We start from the raw sequence: 20,336 nt of genomic DNA on the forward strand, positions 1-20,336 counted from the left end.
CTCCCCCGGGGCAGTCTCTCTGCACCCCGCCCCCCACTACCTTATCCTGGAATGCGGCTCTGGGATTAGGCATCCCCATCCTAAGGGGCAGACTGTGGGTCTGGACATTCCACAGGCTCCTCTGGGGAGGGGCTCCCCACCTCCGGGGGCTGCATCGCCCTCCCCTTAGCTCCTCGACCCTTCAACTGATATGCTTCACAGCCACCATCAAAACACAAGGGTCTCTCTTTTTTTTTCCTGCTTTTATTTTTAATAATATTCTCACACAAAAATCACCGAAAATAGGGTAGGGATGGGAAGCCCCCTCTGCCCCTGGGGCAGAGAGACAGTGCAGTGCGAGGGGGCGGGACTGTAACCCCCCCACCCCTCCGCAGCCCCAGCGGGGGTTTAAAACGAACTAAGAAAATGAAAATAAAGCCCCAGAGAAAATCACCCCAGGGTGTCCCTGCCCCAGAGAGGCCCTGCCCTGGGATGTTTCACGCCTTAAAAAAGGGGTGTGTGTGTGTGTGTCCAATGTTTTTAAAATGGCCGAGGCTGGGGAGGACAGGGTTTCTTTTCCTCATAGTTCTTTCTTTAAAACTTTTTTATTTTATTTATTTATTTTTTTTACAAAATACCATTTCAGTTCCCACTTCTTCCCCTACAGTACAGGAGTCGCTCACCCTCAGGTGGGGTCGGGGTTGGGTCGGGAGTGGGGGTACTGGTCCAAGAAAGTGCAGGACGTAGGGGAGGGGAGCAGGTTTGAGCACCATGAGAGCCCGGCTGGAGCCGCGGGCGGGCGGAGACGGATGGGCCAAGCCCGGACATACTGGGGCGCAGGGAGGGCCCAGGAGTGGGCCTCCCAAAGAGGCAGGAGGGATGGCTTGGGGATGTAAGAGGTCGGGTTTTCCCAAAAAAAGAGAAAAAAAAAATGAATAAATAGAGGTGAGTGGGACTGTTATAAATTAAAAACCAAAAAACAAAAAGAACAAAAATACGAATCATAACCAAGTGAATAAACAAGAGACATATACAGGGATCACAGCTAGCATTGGAAGTAAAAAAAAAAAAAAAAAAAGGNGGTCCTGGGGGNGGGGNAAAGCCCANANAAANAATCTCATTTAAAAACCTCGGCTGCCAAACGTCTATGTACACAACGAGCCGCGAACGTCTGCGCCGGCGGGCGGCGGGCGGGCGTGCGGCGGGCAGGCTTGAGGGAACCCGTATGTGACCCCCGCCGCCGCCGGAGCCTGGTCCTTGTGTCTGTTGCTAGAAAGGCCAAAGTCGGTGAGGGGAGGCGTTGGTGGGCGAGGGGCTGCCAGCCCCCTCCCCGTCTCCCATTTTTTTTCCTTTTTTTTTTCCTCGTATTTGTTAAAAAAAAATTTTTTTTCTTAATAAATTAAGTGAGGGGAGCTGCCAATAGGGTGGAGGGGCTGGGCCCGACCCCCTTCCCGGCCAGAGGCGGGACCTAGGTCCAGCCCAGGCGTGTGCTGGTGGCCCCGCCGCGCCCAGCGTGGGCGGGCGAGCGGGGCGTCCGGCCTCATCGAGACGTGCTGGCGGGAGCCTGCGGGGAGAAAGTGGGCAGCTTCAGTGGTGGGCGGGCGCCGCTCTTGCGCCCCCTCTGGAGCCCCGGCGCTCGCTCAATCTCACCAGTGTGAAGGCATCGTAGGCCTGCGCCAGCTCCTCCGTGCGGTACTGCTCTAGCACCACCACGCCCTGTAGGCCCGCGCTGCGACGGCGCGCACAGCCCTCGCAGTGCACCAGGTACGTGTTTCGGCTGCCATTCTCACTTGTAACGAACAGGATGTTGAACACCTCCACCTGGCCAGGAGAAAGCGGTTGTCACTAAGAAGTCACTACTACTGTTAGGTCTTTTCCAGGCAGGGGGAAGAGCTTGCACACTTACGTCGCATTCGTTGCAGTAGTAGGCAGGCTCGTCTTTGACACGGCCTTGGTAAGCTATCTTCTTCCCTGCCCGCACCAGGCTCTCCCGCTGCACCTGACAGTGCTTCATTGACTGCAGGAGGCAGAACCTGAGCAAGACCCAAAGGGTGGATGTTGAGACAAGGCTCCAGAAGGGGTGCCAAGGCTGGAGGATGGCAGACGGGCAGGGGTGGAGCTCCAGAGACTTCCCTGGGCAGCCCTCCCTTTCTTTTCATTTCTGAGTTGCATTTCCCGTCTTGAATATGTCACACTTGACATTTCAAGGTTTTGTGTGTGTGTTTGGACCACAGGAAACAACGGCTATGAGATGAAAACAGGGCTTTTGTCAGGCTCCCCAACAAACACAGTGACACTTAAGGTCTTAAGGACATGGTGCAGACACGGGAAGAATGAGGAGCCAGGAAGAACAAGGGTGGGGAACAAGCCAGGTGGGAGCGGGCTGGTAACCAAACAGGGGTCTCACTTGATCATCTTGAACAAGTCAGGGTCGCTGATCTTGACCGTTCGAGCGACGTTCCAGGACACATGAATCATGGGCACAATGGACTTGACGTTCTTCACCTCGTTCCACTCATATCGCTCCAGGGCCAGCTGGTACTGATAGGCTGTAGGCCAGAGGAAGTCATGCAGGGGTCTCAACCAGCCCCCGGCCCCTTCTTCCCTCAGACTCTGATTCTCCAGACCCAGCTCTCCCCACCAGGGTTTGCTCCTCATACATACCCCATGATGACCCGACCCCAGCCTCTTACCGGTGAGGGGCCCCACGTTCCAGGCAATGTTGTTGCACCAGCCAGTAGCCTGCACCCAATGCACAGTCCCTGCATTAATCCACACAAGGTCTCCAGGGCGCTGCACGAAGCGGTAAACAGGAATATTGGACGCATAGAGGTCATCCAAGATTGGCCACCAGGAACCAGTCAAGTAGTCCACACCATGCCTGTGGAGTGGGCAGTCACAGGGTCAGGTGGGAAACCCAAGGACCTGAGGTGATAGGGTGACTTGCAAGGGGTGATGCGCACCGGTCGCAGAAGGCGCTGATGGTCTCCCAATAGTGCTCATGTACCGCGAACCACTCGCAGTCCCCGGGGCCGATGTTGATGTTGACAGAGCAGAAATTGTTATTCTCTTGGTGGCCTGCAGAGGGAGATAAAACGTCACGGAAGGTCTGATGCAGGCGCGCACGGAGCGACAACCCCGCCCAACAACCCCGCCCTTTGCCCTCATTGGCTAAGGCCTAAGAGGGCATGCAGCCAGCACAGTACGCATGCGCAGAGTGGAAAGCACACCTGGCGTTCGGCTGCCAGGGACCTTCATGTATAGCTGCACGGTGTTCATGCCCAGGATGGTGTGGCCCACGTGGCTAAGCATGTTGCCTGTGGATGTTACCCGCATGAAGGCGGGCAGTTTCAGCAACTCCTGTAGCTGTGGCTTCCACCTGTGGACACAGGAATGCCGACTAAGTAAAGAGGGTATCCCACACCAGTACCTACCAGGGTTGCATCCCAGTTTCACTGGTCTGGCCTCACTGACCTCTTGGCATCAGACAGGTCGATGTTCGTGCCAAACTTGATGATGTGATGGTTCTTGGGGTCCGGTGCACTGCTGCTGGGGTTAAAAATCACAGACAGGTTGATGGTGAGTGAATCAAGGGAGAAGAGAGAAGCAGGGAGGGACAAAATTGTACTTCACCTGGGAGAGGTTCCTGTAGTGCTGTCTGGTTCCTCGGACTCCTCATCCTCACTTTCCTTCTCCTCCTGCTTGGTCAGACAGGTACATAGGTCTGGGTCAGTGACTTCCTGAAGCCAGAGCCCAGCACCCTTGTTCCCTCCTGTGCCTGATCCTCACCTGCAGTGACTCCTGGAAGGACGAGGCCTGGTACTGTGCGTATTTAGCGATGGTGGTGTGGGAACGGGAGCTCTCACAGGGCCAGATTTGTCTGGTACCTGTCAGGTCCCAGTTCTCGTCTGAGGGCTGCTGCACTTGGGTACGGACCTCCACCGTATGTTCACCGCTCGCCTCCACCAGAGTCTTGGTGGAGAAAAGGCCTAAGTCTGAAAGGAGTGCCAAACAGGATGTCAGTCAGGTCAGAAGGCTCAGCTCACCCCTTCCCTTCCTGGCCAGGACTCTGATGAAGTGGACAGAGATTTGGCAGAATTCAGCACCAAGGAATGGGCACAAATCATAATCCTAGGAAGCTGACGAGGCTGCCTCCTTCTCAGCCCCTTTCTGCAACTACTTCATGCCTCAGGCCTCTCTCCTAGAATTCTCAGGCATTCATATGCCCACATGCTAGAAAACCAATGAATGGCTCAAGTGAAAGATTTAGTCGAGCTTCGAGTACCTCCCAAATGACTCCCTGGGAGGAGAGAATGTCCAGGTATAAAGGAAACAAGATTGACTTTTGTATCTCTTCATTGTTTCCTCTGGTTTTATACTGCTTAAAATTTTGCATTAAAAAGGAAAAAAACTAACCATGGATGAGAAGTAGTCTATAATTCATTCTAATTCTCTTTTGTTTGTTTTGTTGTTTTTTACAGACCAGACAGGGTTTCTCTGTATAGCCCTGGCTGTTCTGGAACTCACCAGGCTGGCCTCAAACTCACAAAGATCCACCTGCCTCTGCCTCACTGCTGGGATTAATGGTGTGTGCCAGCCCTACCTTTTCTTTTCTTTCTTCTTCTTTTTTTTAACTTATTTCCCCCTTCCCCTTCTCCCTCTTGCTCCGGCCCATAGGTTCCTTATTATTTGTTTCTCATTATGGATGGTTGTGAGCCACCATGTGGTTGTAGGACCTGAACTCATGACCTCCGGAAGAGCAGTCGGTGCTCCTCACTGCTGAGCCATCTCACCAGCCCATCTTTTCATTCTTATTCACTAAGAACGTTAGAAGAGTGACTCTAACCCCTCCCGAGGTCTATTTCCCATGTGTCCACGGCTGAGGACAGAAATGACAGATGAGAGAACACCTCAAGGCTGGCTGACTCAGCACCCCTCAAACATGGCCTGTGCGTGACGGAGTGAGCTCCTTCACTGTGGCAATTCTCTAAGCATGGCGGTGATTCTCAAAGGGTCCCACAAACTACAATCCTTAAAGCCTTGTGCATACTTTCTCCCCAAACTCACTGAGCCGAAGTGAACCAGCCAGGCCCCTGATGACGGTGATGGGGTTCCGGGGGTCTGTACAGAATTGTAGCAGGACCGGCGAGAAGGCATCTCGTTTGCTCTCCAACTGAGACAACCAGGAGACAATGGGGTCAGAGCCATTTCCCAGGCTCTAAGCACCCCAATTCAACCCTTCTGGAAAGGGTGGTTCTGTGGACAGACAGCATACATACATAGATGCTGGGCGTAGGGGGATTGAGTTTTTCCCGGGGCAGCTTCTCCTCAGTGTTGATCTTGGGTTTCACAGACTGGGCAGGGGAGAGGTAGGACTCTCGGAATTTCCCTTTCACCTTGGCATTCCTGTGACAAGACCATAGAATGAGGTCAGGAACATGGGGTAACGAGCATGAGCCTAGCCCCAGCACAAGTGGGGCAGCCTCCGAACTCACTTGCTGGCACGCATGACATCGGCGGCACAGTGGCTGATGGTGAGGTCCGCCATGCGCAGCCGCCGCTCTTCCACCTCAGAGGCGATAAAGGTCTCCTTGTCCCCACTTTCCACCTTGATGAGCCTGATCTTCAGCTCCTTGGGAGGCCCCTCACTAAGTGACCGGAGCTTCAGCATATCTGCCCGGCTCACACCTGGAGGCCCTGGAGGCCCTGGAGCCTCCTCTCGAGTCTTCCTCCCAGGGACAGGAGCTGATGGGGGTGTTGGCTGAGCAGAGGGTGCAGGAGCAGGCGGGGGTGCTGGAGCTGTGGGTGTCTTAACTTTGGAAGCCCCACCGACATCGGGCCGGGCCTTCTCCCGGCCCTGGATCTCCTCACTCTGCAAGTCCAGGTTCCCCAGCACCCTTCGGCTTTTTTCTTTGGGAGCCTTGGCCTTGGCCTTGGCCCTCCCCTCGCGGGGTCGTCGACCCACACTGTCCCTACAGGCCCGCCTGTGCCGCCGATGCTCCTTTTGACGACGCTTGCCACTACCTGGACCTGCTGCTGCTACCGCCACTCCCCCACTCTCCTCCTTGGCCTGCGCAGGCGGGGGCTGTGGCTCAGTCCCACTGTCCACTGGGTCTGCCGTGTCCACTGGATTGATGGCACTCCGGCCCACCCGCTCTACAAGGGTCTCACAAGCCCGACTGATTTCTTCTAGCACCTCAGACTCAGAACGAGCAGGGGGCAGCGGCAGAGGTGGGGGCAACTGGGCAGGGGTCACGGGGCCTGGTGCTGGCTCTTCACCCGCCCTGTGCTCCCGGGCCCAAGGCCCACCTGAGGTAGAGAACTGAGATGACGAGGAAACCGAGGGCTTGGGGGAGCCCTGGGCACTAGGGGCCACTGAAGTGGGTGGTGGGGCGGTAGCACCTGATGCAGGACTAGGGGAATACTGAGTGGCGGGCACGGACCCGGGCCTGGTTGAGATGGCTGCTCCAGTCCCCCGGTAACAGTACTTTTGTCCCTCAAGAACAGAGGCCAACGATTTGAGCAGGCTGGCTGGGCTGGCTGGTGGAGGTGGTGGGGGCTGTGGCTGAGGAGTTGGAGGAAACTTGGCTAGAGGCGGTGGTGGTGGTAGGGCTGGTGGTGGCTTCTTCTCCTCTTCTTGGGTGGTGGTGGTGGTGGTGGTGGTGGTGGTGGTGGTGGCGGCGGTGGTGGCGGCAGCAGTGGTGGTGGCTGGGGCTGTGTCACTGGGAAATGGAGGCTGTAGAGATGCAAAGGGCTCTTTGAGTGGGGGTGGGGGAGCCACGCCTGCCTCCTGCTGCTGCTGCTGCTCCTCCTCCTTCCGAATGGATTCATCCAGCATCTTCATGATGTTTGCCAGCCCATCAGGTAGGATCTTGAATTCAGCTGGCTCTTCAAACTGGTCCTCCAGCGGAGTGGGTGGGAAATCAAAGAGCCTCGGGCCTCGGGCGGGGAGCTCTCCAACCCCAGGTGGCACAGGCTGGGGGGCTTTACTCACAGGGCCTGGGGGTGGCCCCTGCCCCACCTCGGGGGTCTTTGGGAAGGAGACCCTGGGCCGGGGGCTCTCCGAGCGCCTGAAGCTTCCTGAGGTATTTTGGTGGCAGGAGGAGGGAGGGGCTGGAGGCAGGGCAAGAGTCAGTGGTGGAAGAGGTGGGTCCTGGGGGCTCAAGGTTGGGCTGGATGGCCTGGGGAGGGGGTCTATACTTCTGGCCAGATAGGAGGGTGGTGGGAAGGGCACCGGCCCAGTAGGACTACTGCTGTGGCTGTTGCTGCTGCTGCTGGTGGTGGTGGTGGTTGGGGGAACGGGAGGGGTATGCGAATCCTGAGTGCCCACAGAAAAGCGGGGGTTTGGAGGCCCCAAGAAGCCATCACGGTGGGGAAGGGGTGGGGGAGGACGGGGAGGTCCCTCAGCACCAAAGAAGAGCTCCCCTAAGATCTCTCCATCCTCTCGGGCTGCACGGCAGGCTGAGCCCTTCATCCAAGCAGGGGGCGGTGGAGGTCGCAAGAGGCGAGGACATGGGGGTGGAGGGGATGACGGGGTCCCGGAGGGTAGGGATAAGTGGGGCGTGGCAGCAGGGGCCGTCAAAAATGGTTTCCGACTGCTGTGTGCGGAGGGACCCAGGCGGGCCTGGTGAGGGGATATCTCCAGCGCAGGGTTTTGGTAATGGTCAGCGCCAGGCTGCAAGTGGAGAAAGGGGAGGTCAGTGCGCTCTTGTGACCCCTCAGACAATGTCACCCACCTTCAGCCCAATGTCATAACATACAATGCCTGGGCTTGGCTCCACACCCCGAAGACCAGTGTTGTTACTGCTACTGCTGCTGCTGCTGCTGGTGCCGGGGAGGCCAGGGGGCCGGGAAGGGGCGTAAGGCACGCAGGCGGTAGATGCTGCTGGTGAAACGCTGGAGTCCATCCGCGACCTCTGAACTCTGCTCTCTCTAAGGTCACTTCCGGGGGGACGGGTGGCAGGCAGGCAGCCATGGCTCTCTGCTCCTGGGGGTCGGGGACCTGGACCAAGGGGTGTGGTGGGGACCAGCCGATGGCTGGGCGGATGAGCGGAGTAGGCAGGAGCTGGGTATGGATATGAATGAGGCATCGAGTGCCGCTGCTCCTAAGGGAGATGAGCGAGGTCACAGTGAGCAAGGGAAAGACAGAATTCACAAGGTGAAAAGGTAACAGGTACTGACAAGGAGCTCACCTGGCGCTCTGGGGGCGCTGAACCCTTGCGCTCGGGGCCCCAAGCATCTCCATGCAGGGTATTCCACAGCCCTGGCTTAGTCAGCTGAAATGGGGGGCTAATAGCCAGGCCAGGCAGCGGTGGTGGTGGAGGGGGTGGGGGTGGGGGTGGAGGCGGAGGGGGTGGTGGTGGTGGAGGGAGTGGCAGACCTGGGGGAAGGCCAGCCTAGAAGAGAAGAGAAAGTGAAAATCCTACTCCTTGCCCCAGGGCATCCACTCTGCCTGCTGACCCATGTACAACCTCCCTACCTGTTCAGAGCTGCAGCCTCTCCTGCGCTTGCCTCCAGGGCTAAGGCCCTCCTCTCCTGAGGGGCCTGAGAGGGCTGCAGGAGGCATAGGCTGGACCACCGGGGGTTCAGCAGATCTCTTCACTGGAGGGCCCCCTCGCTTAGCCCCGTAGTTCCGTTTGTGCTGAAAAAGAGAACCATGGTGGCATGAGCACTAGCCGGCCGCACGTGACCCCCTTCCCTCAGTCACTTACCCTCAGCCTCACTCACCTCAAGGTGCAGCAAATTCCAGACTTGCTCCAGGGGAGGCAGGACCTTGGCTCTGTGCTGACAGGAACCGGCATGAAAGTTCCAGAGCTGAGCCTGGGAGGGGCAAAGGGCAGAGGAAGATTAATTGGGGACATTGTGCTAGAAGGCACAACTTAGCCACCAAATGTCCTGCCTCGTCCCACCTGCTGCAATCGGCCAATCCGGGGTCCCAGCTCTGCAAAGCTTCCTCCATAGCGAAGGGCCCTGTGGTAGCAGCATACAGCCTCCTCGCTGTCGTGCTCTGATTCATACAACTGTCCAAGCTGTTCCCACAACCCTGGCTGCGCTGGCTCCCGGAGCAATGCCTGGACACAGCCATGTAGGGATTCCAATTTCCCATGAAGGGGTCTTGGGGTGGGTGTCCTACAGAGTGGGAGGAATTGGGGATCATCAGGCTTGGGGAAACCTTTAAGGCCCCAATTTCCCTCCAATCCTAGAACTTTGGAATCCCCCACTTACCCAGGAGCATAATAGGGTTTGTTAGGGTGCCCGGAGCTACTGCCATGAGACGGGGGTAAAGGAGCAGAGAGCGGGGGCTGCCCAACGCTGGCAGAGCATCTGTAAAGAGAAAGGCTCTGTTAGGTACTGCCAGAAGTACACTTCCCCCTAGAATGGAGGAGTCTGAGGGAAGAGCAGATGAGGCTGGCATCTGGACCTACAACAGAACAGAAACTCATGGAAAATGACAGCAATGGACAGAGAAGACTGGGAGAGAAATGCCTGAAGATAAAGCCAATGGCCCACATTCTCACCTGCCTCCAGGCAGCCATGAGCTTCGGGGAGGAGGATGGGGTGGGCAGGAGCTCCAAGCCCCAGCACAGCTCAAGCCCCCAAGGGCAAAGGCTTCCCGTGCAGAGCGGGCCCCTGGAGGGTCCACTGCCCGATGCATCCAGCCTAAATCAGCGACAAGAGATCATGCTCTAACAGGGAAGCAAAACCTTCAGCCATGTTTTCAGCCAAACCTGTTCCAATCTTTCCCTTACCAGGTCAGCAGTGGCCCCAGGAGCCCTGGAGATGGGGCACGGCCCCCTGCCCCAGCTCTCTGGCACGATGGTCCAGCTCCAACTGCCCTTAACAATAGTGCCCACTGTTTCCAGGTGACAGTCTCTGGCCTTCTGCAACCAATTCTACAGAGAGAAGAAAAGAGTGCACTGAAGTTGCCAACACAGCGAGGGCCCAAAGGCTGGTCTGAACTGTCAGTGCAGGAAGACTGAGGGCAAGGCGCCAGGACAGACATCAGCATCAAGAGTCCCTAGAATCGCGCAAGTGGATAACAGGAATATGGGACAAATAGCGGGGAGTCAGCGACGGTTAACAACCCAGCCACTGCACGTCTGACAGGCTCCCAATCCTGGGCCACTAGGGCGACCTACCGCGCGCCTGCTTACCCAGCCTCCGACAGCTTCAAGAGCTTCAGAAATTTAGCCAATCACAAGAATTCTCTATCCACAGAAAGCCAATCATCACCCTTGTCTCCGCCTCAGTAACAGCCTAGCAGGAACCAATAGGAGTAAGGTTAGCCAGGCACTGAGCGGCCTCCGGAGGAGGGGCGGCAGGGCCGGTCAGACAAGCTCACCCTAGGGTGACCCCGATGTGACCCCAAGGTTCCCACCTAGGGTCCACATCTCTGATCAGAAACTGGTAGCCCTCAGGGCAGTAACAGCAAGCTAAGACTGAGAGTGAGGAAACCATCCACTAGCCGACCTGAGGGCAAGCCTCACACATCCACCGAACTGGCAATGGTCCCCGCCAGACTGTTCCAAGTTGTCCTCTGCCTATCCACCCCAAGGACGGACAGCAGACCAAGGCGAAACGCAAAGGCATTATTAGCTCTCCTTACTTCACATCACTCAGCGATTGACTCTCCACTCGATCACCCCGGTAGAAATCTCGCAATCAGCAAATCCAGCACCCAAGCCCTCCCGCGCCTCTATCAGAATGCTCCACCTCCAGCGCCTGACCCCGTCCTAAATCATGGTCAAGTCCCCAGTCTCATACCAAGTTCCTCCAGCTCCTCCACTTTCCCTGGCTCTGAGTCTTCAATATCGGTCGACCCCCTCTGCCAGTCCCCCCAGCCCTCCAACTTCTGGGAAGCTGCGCACCGTGGAGTGGCGGCCCCTCTCGCGTGGCTCCTCTATCCTCTGTGCCCTTTCCCTGCCGGGGCCACGCGGTTCCCCACGGCCCACGTGGCCCCCACCCCCCCCAAGGGAGGGGGGATTTCGGGGGTTGCCCGTGACGTGGCTACTTGCGCAGCGGAAGCGGTGTGTGTAAGGGGGGGGGGGGTCCTTCGGGAGGGAGAGGAGGGCGGGGCCCAACAGGCAGTGACATCACCCCTGTCCCACTCTCACCGCCTACTCCCTTAAAGAACACAGAACCCGTTTCACTTCCTCCTTCACGCCACCCCCCCTTTACTCCTTTCCCGTCGAAGCTGAACCCACAACGGGCACAGTACTCTCCTTTCCTAGTCACGTTCCCTTTAATCCTAGCTTTGCCTTCTCAAATCTTAGAGCCCAGAAGCTGCTTCCCTGCGCATACCCCAGGTCCCGGCAGGTAGGGAGCCTACTCCGCTCCCGGGATCGGTCCATTGAGAGTCTAGAGTACAAAGAGCGGAGAGGCTAGAGTCGAGTACAAAGCCGCGGGGGCGGGGCTAGCGCTCCAGCTGGAGAAAGCGCCGGGCAGGAAGCCGGGGGAGAGCGAGCGCGCGGCGAGGGGTTGGGGGCGGCTGGAAAGTTCGCCTTGGCCGAGAAGTCTGCATCGGGAGGAAATTTCCAGCCAGCCCACAAAGGCAGAAGGGTTTCTGGCGAAAACTGTCTTCCCTCCCGCTGGGGGCAAGGTCATCTTCTGTACACGAAAAGTGCTTGGACCCGACAGATCCTGCAGGCTGCTCCGGTCCGGTCCCCGGGAGGACCTTGTGTTCCGCGGACTACTCGTTCACGCGGAGCTCCGGTCAACTCTCTTTAGGTTGCAGTCTGTCAGTTACCAATCCCTGGGACGCGTACAATGCTAAACTGTGGTCAAGTGCAACCCAACCTGAGTGCCCCAATCAAGCCCTGCGGGGGGTAGAGAAACCAGCCGTGGACAAACGGCAGCTCGGGGTACCAGATGTCAGAGAAGCAGATCCCGGCTAAGGAAGCGGTGCCCAGAACTCTGCTAGTTACCAGGAAATGCAGCTTCCCCTTCTGCGATGATGACACTTCCCCTCTACCACTTCCCCTTTCCCACGGGGAACTGACTCAGCTTTCCCTAAACTAGAGAGTTCCGTCCCTCCAGCCGTCTTGATCTTCAGCCTTTATCCACAACCTCCCACGACGACACCATGGACTACAGGGCGCTCCAGAACAAAACTTCCTGTACCCTAAGCACGATCTCACCAACTACCACGAATCGGTGTCCCCCACCAGGGACACAGGCGCCTGACTTCCCATCCGCCCCACGAACAAAGCCTTTCTCAGGGTCTGAATCAGGCTTGGGGTGGGGGAGAGTGAGTCACAACGAAAACCATCCCCCGTTCCCACTGACTCAGCCCCCGCCTCCCTCAACTCACACAGACACACAGTCAGAGGCAGACACAACTCCTCAACCCACATACTGCTCACCACGGGTCCCGCGGAATTTCCCCTCGGTCTCCCTCACGGCCCCACCCCGCGCTGGGCAGCCCCGCCGCCGCACTCACACCTGTTCCTCAGTCGCCGCCGCCGTCGGCTGCCTCGCCGTCCACTCTCACCTCCACTCTCGCTTTGAGGCAGGAATGGCCCTCCCCGACTCCCAGTGCTCATACTAACCAAGGGGAGGGGACAACCAGGGACAAGCACAAAGACAGACACCCACAGACTCCTCGAAGACAGACGGGAGGCAGACGCACACGTCCAGGGCCAGGCTGGATGGCCGACACACTTCTGAGGCTGACAATCCAGCCTTCCCAACCCGACCTACAGCCCCCAAAAGCCGGCCGCGCAGAAAGGGTTAATTCCACTTGAGTCGAAACCACGCCCTCTCCATCCGGGCACTCCCGGTAAAGCCAAGCTCCGCCTCCCGCATCCGGGATCTGGACTCTAGGACTTTAACCGACCCCCACCCCACCCCCCCTTAGTCCCAGGAGAGAACTACTCCATCAATCACACCCACTTAACTCTCCCTGGGCTTGGGTCAGAAGAGCCCCTCCGCGCAGCTCACGGAACGCGGGGTATAAGAGGGACGCTTGGCACGAGGCCTGCGACCCGCAAGCAGACACTGGACGACCAAAGACACCAGACCCCACAGAACGATTTTTCCTGAACATGCATTTAAGCCAGCACGCACCGGCTCGAAGGTGGGGCGGATCCAGGACCGACCCCCGCGGGTCCCATTCCTTCACAGTCTTCTTTCTGCATGGCGGAAAGCTACTAAGTTGCCGGCTCGCTTCTCACCTGGGAGAGCCGGTGGGAGAGGGAGGGCCGCGAGCTGGGGCTCCGCAGTGACTCAGCCACCCGGGCAGGCCGCCCGCCCGGGATTCCCTTCCCTAGCCTTCCCCCGCCGCCGGCCCCTCCCCGCCCCCATCGAGAAGTGACAGTGCTGGCCCCGGCGCGCTGGCCCGCTATGTGTCACTGCGGGTGTTTGTGTCTGCCTCTGACTGGGCGTTGTGTTCACCAATCAGTCTAACAGGGTCGACTGTGTGTGGGTCTTGGTGTCTGTTTGCACCTGCATATCTGCTCATCTTGTCTCCCTCTGTGCCTGTGTCTGGCGCGTTCCTGTCATTATCCCTGTCTACATGACTCTGCTAGGCTGTCTCTTGTCTGTGTGTCTGGTTGGCTCCTGTCTCAGTCTTTTGTCTGGGTCTGCCTCTGCAGCACTGTGGCGATCACGTGTGTCTGTCTGTGCACATGCCTTTCTGTGCTTGCTTCCACGAACGTCGGAGGCAGGCTTGAGGGATTCTCCTTACTCCCCTGGATCCTGACTTACTGGGTCAGTGGTCCTGTTTAATCGATTATTTGGGACTCTTGTCTGCCTTCAGTCAGGTTCAGCCCCATTCCTCCACATCCTCACTTGAACCCTCACAGCTTCCTGCAGTTACCACGAGGGAAAGTGCTTATCATTTACCAAATGGTTGTTTTAAAAAAAAACCTTTTACATCGACCTTTTTAACTCTTCCCCAAAAACCTGGCAGAGGAGAGCCTTGATTACCCTATTTTGGGAACGAGGAAACTGGCTGGGGAAGGCTCAACAACTCAACCAAGATCATTCTCAAATGAGCGGACAAGTAGGCTACATTTTCCACACTACTACTGGCCTGTTCTCCCTCAGTTTTACCCTTGCCTGCTACCTCCTAGACCAGCCTTCCTCTGTTACTATCCCAAGTGTCTCATCCTCCAGGGTAGGTGTGGGTAGGAGGCATCAGATCTCAGAAGCCGTAGGTTTCTTGGCAGTGAAGCACGACATTCCCTTAAAACATTCATTCAACACAAATCTACAAAGGCACCTCAATGTGCGAACCGTCACGCTAAACAGGACAGATAGGAAAAAATAGCCCTACTCATGAAACTCAGTGAGCAATGGGAAAAAGCAATGAGGAATCCGAGAACTTTGTTTTCTGGCTTAGGGAAAATTCCCTTCTACTAGGGAGATGAAGCGGGCCTCCTCAGGAAGAGAGCTGCCAATAGCAGCAGGTCTGAAGAAAAGCAGGTGTTCTGAGTTAGGTGCACAAAGCAAATCTACATACTGTGCATCACGGAGAGAATGGGCCAAGGAGTGCTCAGAGGTGAGATATGAAGGAGGCCGTAACAAGCATGGGCTAGCTCACAGCAGTGGCTTGTAACATCTCCTCACATCAATTCCTAAACACCCTTTTCACGCATGGGGGAAAAAGCCTTCCCCTTCACAAGAAATTCCTCTGGGCTATCTCACAACTACATTCAGCTGGCAAGCCCTGGCTAGCTTTCTTCGGTCTGCAAATGAGTTAGTGGCAGCACTGGGGTGGGGGCTGAGAGGTTTTCAGGTGGTAGAGAGGCAAGTGAAGTACAAGGATAAACCATTCACAGGCGATAGAGGGGGCTCCATCAACGTGGAGGGCTGAACCATTCAAGCAGCACATGTTGGGGGGAGGCTCAGAGTTGGGCTGGACCATTCTGATGAGTGAGCATGAACCAGATCAGAGCAAAGATTTCCAAACATGCGGTGAAGAGTTGGACGTGGGGGACGGAGGTGACAGTCAAGCAGCCAAGCTTACCAGATGGAGTTGGAAGTGGACTGTCTCATGGAACAAGCACTCCAGCAATGGGGTACAGCAGAAGTGGGGTGGGTCCTATGGGCTACGGCAGAAGTCGTGGGGTGGGTCCTGCTATGAGGCTGACATGGTGCCTGGGGGAACCTAAAAGAAAACAATTTCAGTTAGAGATGGGATCTCCCAGGGTAGAGGAGTCCCCTTCCTTCCTGGCCCCCCTCATTGAGAAACCAGGCTCTAGAGGTCAGATGAGATGGGAGATTCGGTTTCCATGGCAACCTGGAAAAAAGCCATCTTCCAACCTTTCCTTTAGGAAGCAGCCTGGTTCAGGTGGTAAGGAAGCATAGGGTGGCACCTCAGTACCGACCCACATCGCCCTCTTCTGACTAGACTGATATTCTGACTCTGGCCCAGCTACAGGGGACATCTACTGTCAAGCAACCTTAGTTCCTGCCCCCAGGGCATGTGGACCCTAGGCCTTCAGTTCTGCTACTTCCAACCCTAACAAGACACCAGATAGTCAACACCACCTTTTGGACTCTGACCCTTCCAGTTCCCTTAGGCTGGTGTAGGCAGGTTCTGGCAAGCGGCACAGGTGGTCAGACAAGATGAACGGGCCCAACAGGGAGGAGCCTTCTTCCTCCGCAAGAACTGTGACTGGGCCTGAGCTAGGAAGTAGCCTCTGCAGCAGGTTCCCTCCATGTCACCTCCAAGACCATATCCTGTTTCCCCATCACCTCCTTCCTCCATGTGGCCCAAGGAGGTGACAGGGCCCACTCTCTTCCCTCCTAGTCCTTAGATACAAAGAGCTAGGTACATTACTACAAGTCTAGGGCCAAGACTCAGGTGCTGATAGCAGGAGTCAGGCCTCAGTCAACCCTCACCTCAGACTCACTCCTTGGGGCCCAGTGTTTTCTCCAGGACCCAGACACACAGGCTCTCTACCTGGCCTCTCCATTTCCTGGCCTTCCAGCCCCCATCTTTCCCCCTGCCCCAGAGACTTAGGCCTCTGGCCTCCATGATGCAATGCACTGCAAGCTTTTGTGGCTGCTGATGACACTGCCCCCAGGGAAGTGTTATTTCTGACCTAAGCAAGGCCCTTAAGGAACAGTGGTCAGCAGCGAGCTGAGAAAACTGGATTGGCTAGGACCTTCTGGAGAAAAGATGCTAGAGGCCGGACCCTTCTGGACAGGGAGGCAAATTCAGGACTAAGGTGCTTACCCAGCAGTTGATAGAATTTGTGGCTATGGGGTAGGCCTACGGGGGGCGGGGGGGTCAGGCCAGACCAAGGGGGTCAGAAGGGTAGGTGATGGGTGTCTGGACACCAGAGTGGGGGAGGGCCAACAGCCATTTAAAGGGCCAACCTCATAACTTTAATCCCTTACCAGCCTTGGCCCCAAGCAGGAGGCTGTAATTCATCTGCCCAACAGCTGGGGTGGGGGTGGGGGGGCATGTGCATGAGGAGGAGGGGCTGGGGCCTTCTTGTGCAAAGAACCAAACAACAAAAGGGGAAGCTGAAGGGGCCAGCTCTAAAGTGCCCAGGTCACCCTGCTGGCCTGCGGATCTGCCAGTGGCCCCCACCTGGTTCTGACCCACAGGTTCTGTAGTTCAGACTCACAGATTCTTGGTCATGGAGTCACAGGGTTCACCCATTGGGGTTCTGAAGAAAGCCCAGACTGAGCACCCTCAGGGCAGGCTGTCAACCCCTTCTTGCACCTTTCCAACCACAGTAACTGGACTGGAGACCTGAGGCCCAGTCCCAGACAGCCTCAAATGCCCTGCTCACCAGCCAAGCCTCTGTAGACATAGCCTGCCAGCTCCCCCTCCTGCCAGCACAGGGTGGCAGTGGCCACACCAAGGCTGTCCCTTTAAATCATTTCCACCCCTGACGGTGTGGACAAACCAAGGGCCCTGCCCCCCAGGCAGGCAGCTTGCCACCACCCCACCCCCTAACCCCCAGATATGTAAGGGCCATTTAAAGGGACATCAGAGAGGCAGCCTGGTCTCTAACAAATCCCCACCCCCTCCTCACACACTCACAGTCCCTGTCTCCAGCAACACACAGCCCCCCTGCCTCTCCATCGGGCCCCAAATTCCGGTTTTCTCTCACCCCTAGAGACTGCTACGAGGAGAATGGGGCAAGGGAGACTGGAGGGGGGGGGAGCCATTAAAGAATAAGGACTCCCTCTTCCCTCAGAGCCCCATGAGACTGGTCGGAAGAAGCCAGCTTGAGAAACATCGAGACAGAACCCCAAAAGGTGCCTCGGGCAGAACAGGGGAGCACACACTGTGGGGTGGGGGGAAGGGAGTCAGGCTGCACGAGACGGAGGGTGGCGGAGCCAGCAGGCGACAAGCCCAACTCGCAGAAATGGAACAAGGAGGGCTGGGGGGGGGGGAAGCAAGGCCCGGGAAATCGGGGAGACGGAAAGGGGTCGTCCGGGAGGGTGTGGAAGAAAATCAGACAGGGGGAGGGAGAGCCAGGCCAGGGTTACCTGCTGGGTGTCTGTCCCCCGGCGGTGCCCCCAGAGTCCGGGTAGGGAGGGGGAAGCAGCAGGGGGGGGAGTGGGGGCTGGGGGGCGGGGGAGACGGTCCCTCCTCTGCCTCCTGGGCCTGCCCCGGCGCTTGCAGCCTCTGCCTCCCTCCCTCCTCCTCCCCGTCCCTGAGTCCCGGAGTCAAACAAAGAACTGTAGCAGGCTCTCCCCAACCCCCTCCCTCCCTCCTCCTCCTCCTCGTCCTCCTCCTCCTCCTCCACCTCCTCCTCCTCCCCTCCCTCCCCACCAGCAGGCTCCCTCCTCCTCCCTTCCGGTCTCTTCCTTTAACTACCCGCTCCCCCAGCCTCCCCCCACTAGTCTCTCTCCACCCACCCACCCACCCCAACCTTTTACACACCCCTTTAGCCTAGCCATGTCCCCGCTAGGGAAACTGTGGAGTCCCTTTGCAAAATGAAAGGCTCCAGAGAGCAACATGGGAGGGAACCAGAGTATCGCTTGAAAATCACAAGCTACAACGTAATTATTTTAACAGCCAAAGGAATATAGTCTTAGCTATTTTTTTTAAGGAGGGGAAAAATAAACCTAAAGAAAGCAATACAAATCTAGCTAAAGCCCACATCAAATAAGGTACATAAAGTAGTCGATGCTAATCCCTGACACCCCCACACACAACACACACTCCAGGTAGCAGAATTCTCCACTCTTTAACCAATCCCCCGTGAGGGGTACTTTAGAAACAGGTCCACCCACTGTAATAACTAACAACATTTAATAATACGTATTTTCTGATACTCATTCGGTATTAATTTTATACCAACCACTGTGCTAAATGCTTTGCATAAATTATTTCACTACCCCCTTCCATCAGCTAGAAGGTTAAGTACTGATATTTAAATGTCCCAGATTACAGATAGAAGGTTCTGCAAGCTTGTGACTTTTCCCTAGTCCCATTTAGTGGCAGAGCTGGGGTTAGAATCCAGGTTTGAGCCGACAAGCCACATTCTGAGGCACAAGAAAGGAGACTCTGTAATACCGTCACCAACTCCCAGATTTAACAGAGGGCAGCCATAACTATCACTGGTCTCCTCTCTCAAAAGTGGGCAATACCAGAAGCTGATCCACCTACCTACACAGATAAAGACCTTGACTTTTCAGCCTAACTCTTTCTCCTCAGTTTGGTGAGAGGAGGTGACGGGAGTCGCAGGGATGGGCTGGTGTGTATACCCACATACAGCTCCTCTCTTAGGGGCAGCTGCTTTGCAACTACACCCACTTCGGCTCAAGCTGGGAAAGGGGCAACATGACACTGGGCCATGCAGCAGGTGGGAAACTAAAAAGACTTCCAGGAGACTCTTCCAAGGGCGCGCGGGAGGGAGTCCGGGGGGTGGGGGTGGTAGTGGGGACTGGAGAGGAAGTTTTTCCATGGCAATCTAGGAAAAAGAAGGGGGGGGGAAAGACCCAGAATTCTCTCAAGCCAGCAAAGGGGCAAAGTCTTTCAGGCCACACCACACCCGCGCCCCTCCCCCTCACGAAACTCCAGGCCAGGGTTTCCCACCTGCAGGATGCTAATGCCAAGGGAAAGGAAAGGAGAAAGAGATGGCACGGGACTGGAACGGGACTCTGGGCAGAGGTGGGAGGGAATGGAAAGGGGAGGAGATCGCATTGCCTGGCAACCGTCCCGGGGCACGTGCACTGGTGACATCATCCCAGGCCACCTCGAACACAGACCTTTGACTCCTACCAGGGCGAAGAAGCTGCTAGCTGGCTAAGTTTCCTGAGAAAATAGCTTTAGGAATTCTGGGAACCCAAAAAGGAGACGAAGGAGGGAACCCAGGCGTCCTGCCTTTATCTCTGTTAACCCCAGCAGAACCAATCCTAGGGAATCCGGTCATTCGCCTGCCTCCTCCTCTCAGCCTCCAGCCTTGACCTCCCAACCCACATTTCTGACTGTCCCGACACGCCCCTCGGAAATACTGTGCCTTCTTTCTTCTGGGCTTGATCCCTGGTTAGGGGCGGGAGACTAAGGGACGGGGCACCAACCAAGTCCCGCGGGACTCCGTCTGCTATCTGCAGGATCCCTTGTGCCCCAGCTGGCCGCCAGCCGGAATCTGTCTGGGTCCCCAACTCTCCCGCCCCTCCCGCGCCGTTCCAGGGCGGAGTCTGTGGAGTTGAAATCAGGACACGCGGAGAGGAAGAGTTATATAACCCTCTGGAGAAGCAGAGAAGGACGAGTGGAGACGGGGACAGACAGCCCGAAAGGAGCCAAGGGAGGTGTAAAGAACGCCAGAGCGTTCGAGGAGGAAATGTTAAGGAAGGGAAGGGGAAGGTCTGGTTTGCCTATCAAAAGCAGAAATTAACAAGAAAAAAAAAATGGGCGTAATGACCCTCTAGCCAAGAAAGTCACCGGGACCCCAAGGGGCTTCTCACTGTGTCCTGCCCTGTCACTAACTGCAGCTAGGCCTGGGTGGGTTAAGCCTCGGGAAGGGGCGCTTGTACCCACTCCCTTTCTTTTGTGGAAACACCCGAAGCCCGAGCTCGGGAAAGCCGCGGCTGAGCCTAGGGGGCCCGGAAACCACAGCTCCGCCCAGCCCACCTGGGAGCTTGGGGCGCCAGCTGGGGGTGGCGGTGGGGAACACAGGTAACGGGCCTTCCCTCCAGAGGCTGACATTAACAGTCGACACCCGGCTAAAGAGCGCAAACCCACCCAGACGTCTGGGCCCTCAGGGGTTGAGAAACACAACCCTGGACTAGTTTGCAAACACAGACTGACGACCTGAGGCAAGGGGGGGGGGGGACGACTCGCCGCGCAGGCGCAAGAGCCTGTCTGGGCTCGTGCCGTGGAAGGGGTTGTACAGGGAGTGGAGCGTGTGGGAGTGCACGTGCGGAGCCTGGGTAGCCACCGC

At 56.9% G+C, this 20,336-nt stretch overlaps 1 protein-coding gene across 9 annotated transcripts in view; it reads right to left on the reverse strand.

The window, feature by feature from the left end:
• Positions 1-1,361: 1,361 nt before the first annotated feature.
• The window catches only part of Kdm6b (lysine demethylase 6B), a 20,337-nt gene continuing 1,362 nt past the window's right edge, over positions 1,362-20,336 (reverse strand). The window contains exons 1-24 of one of the 9 annotated variants that reach the window (XM_029483695.1): positions 17,434-17,611; positions 14,948-15,088; positions 10,134-10,236; positions 9,729-9,872; positions 9,498-9,639; positions 9,205-9,303; positions 8,889-9,108; positions 8,707-8,799; positions 8,459-8,620; positions 8,172-8,375; positions 7,740-8,084; positions 5,475-7,654; positions 5,259-5,385; positions 5,047-5,152; positions 3,769-3,974; positions 3,613-3,677; positions 3,454-3,525; positions 3,210-3,358; positions 2,943-3,057; positions 2,673-2,860; positions 2,387-2,528; positions 1,886-2,012; positions 1,630-1,800; positions 1,362-1,543 (exon numbers count right to left, since the gene is read on the reverse strand). In XM_029483695.1, the coding sequence (XP_029339555.1) occupies positions 1,520-1,543; positions 1,630-1,800; positions 1,886-2,012; positions 2,387-2,528; positions 2,673-2,860; positions 2,943-3,057; positions 3,210-3,358; positions 3,454-3,525; positions 3,613-3,677; positions 3,769-3,974; positions 5,047-5,152; positions 5,259-5,385; positions 5,475-7,654; positions 7,740-8,084; positions 8,172-8,375; positions 8,459-8,620; positions 8,707-8,799; positions 8,889-9,108; positions 9,205-9,303; positions 9,498-9,634 (4,932 nt within the window). In that variant the 5' untranslated portion in view covers positions 9,635-9,639; positions 9,729-9,872; positions 10,134-10,236; positions 14,948-15,088; positions 17,434-17,611 and the 3' untranslated portion in view covers positions 1,362-1,519. The other 8 variants (XM_029483697.1, XM_029483699.1, XM_029483698.1 and 5 more) reach the window with 8 other exon arrangements.

Source organism: Mus caroli, chromosome 11 (assembly GCF_900094665.2).
Source record: "Mus caroli chromosome 11, CAROLI_EIJ_v1.1, whole genome shotgun sequence".
NCBI lineage: Eukaryota > Metazoa > Chordata > Mammalia > Rodentia > Muridae > Mus > Mus caroli.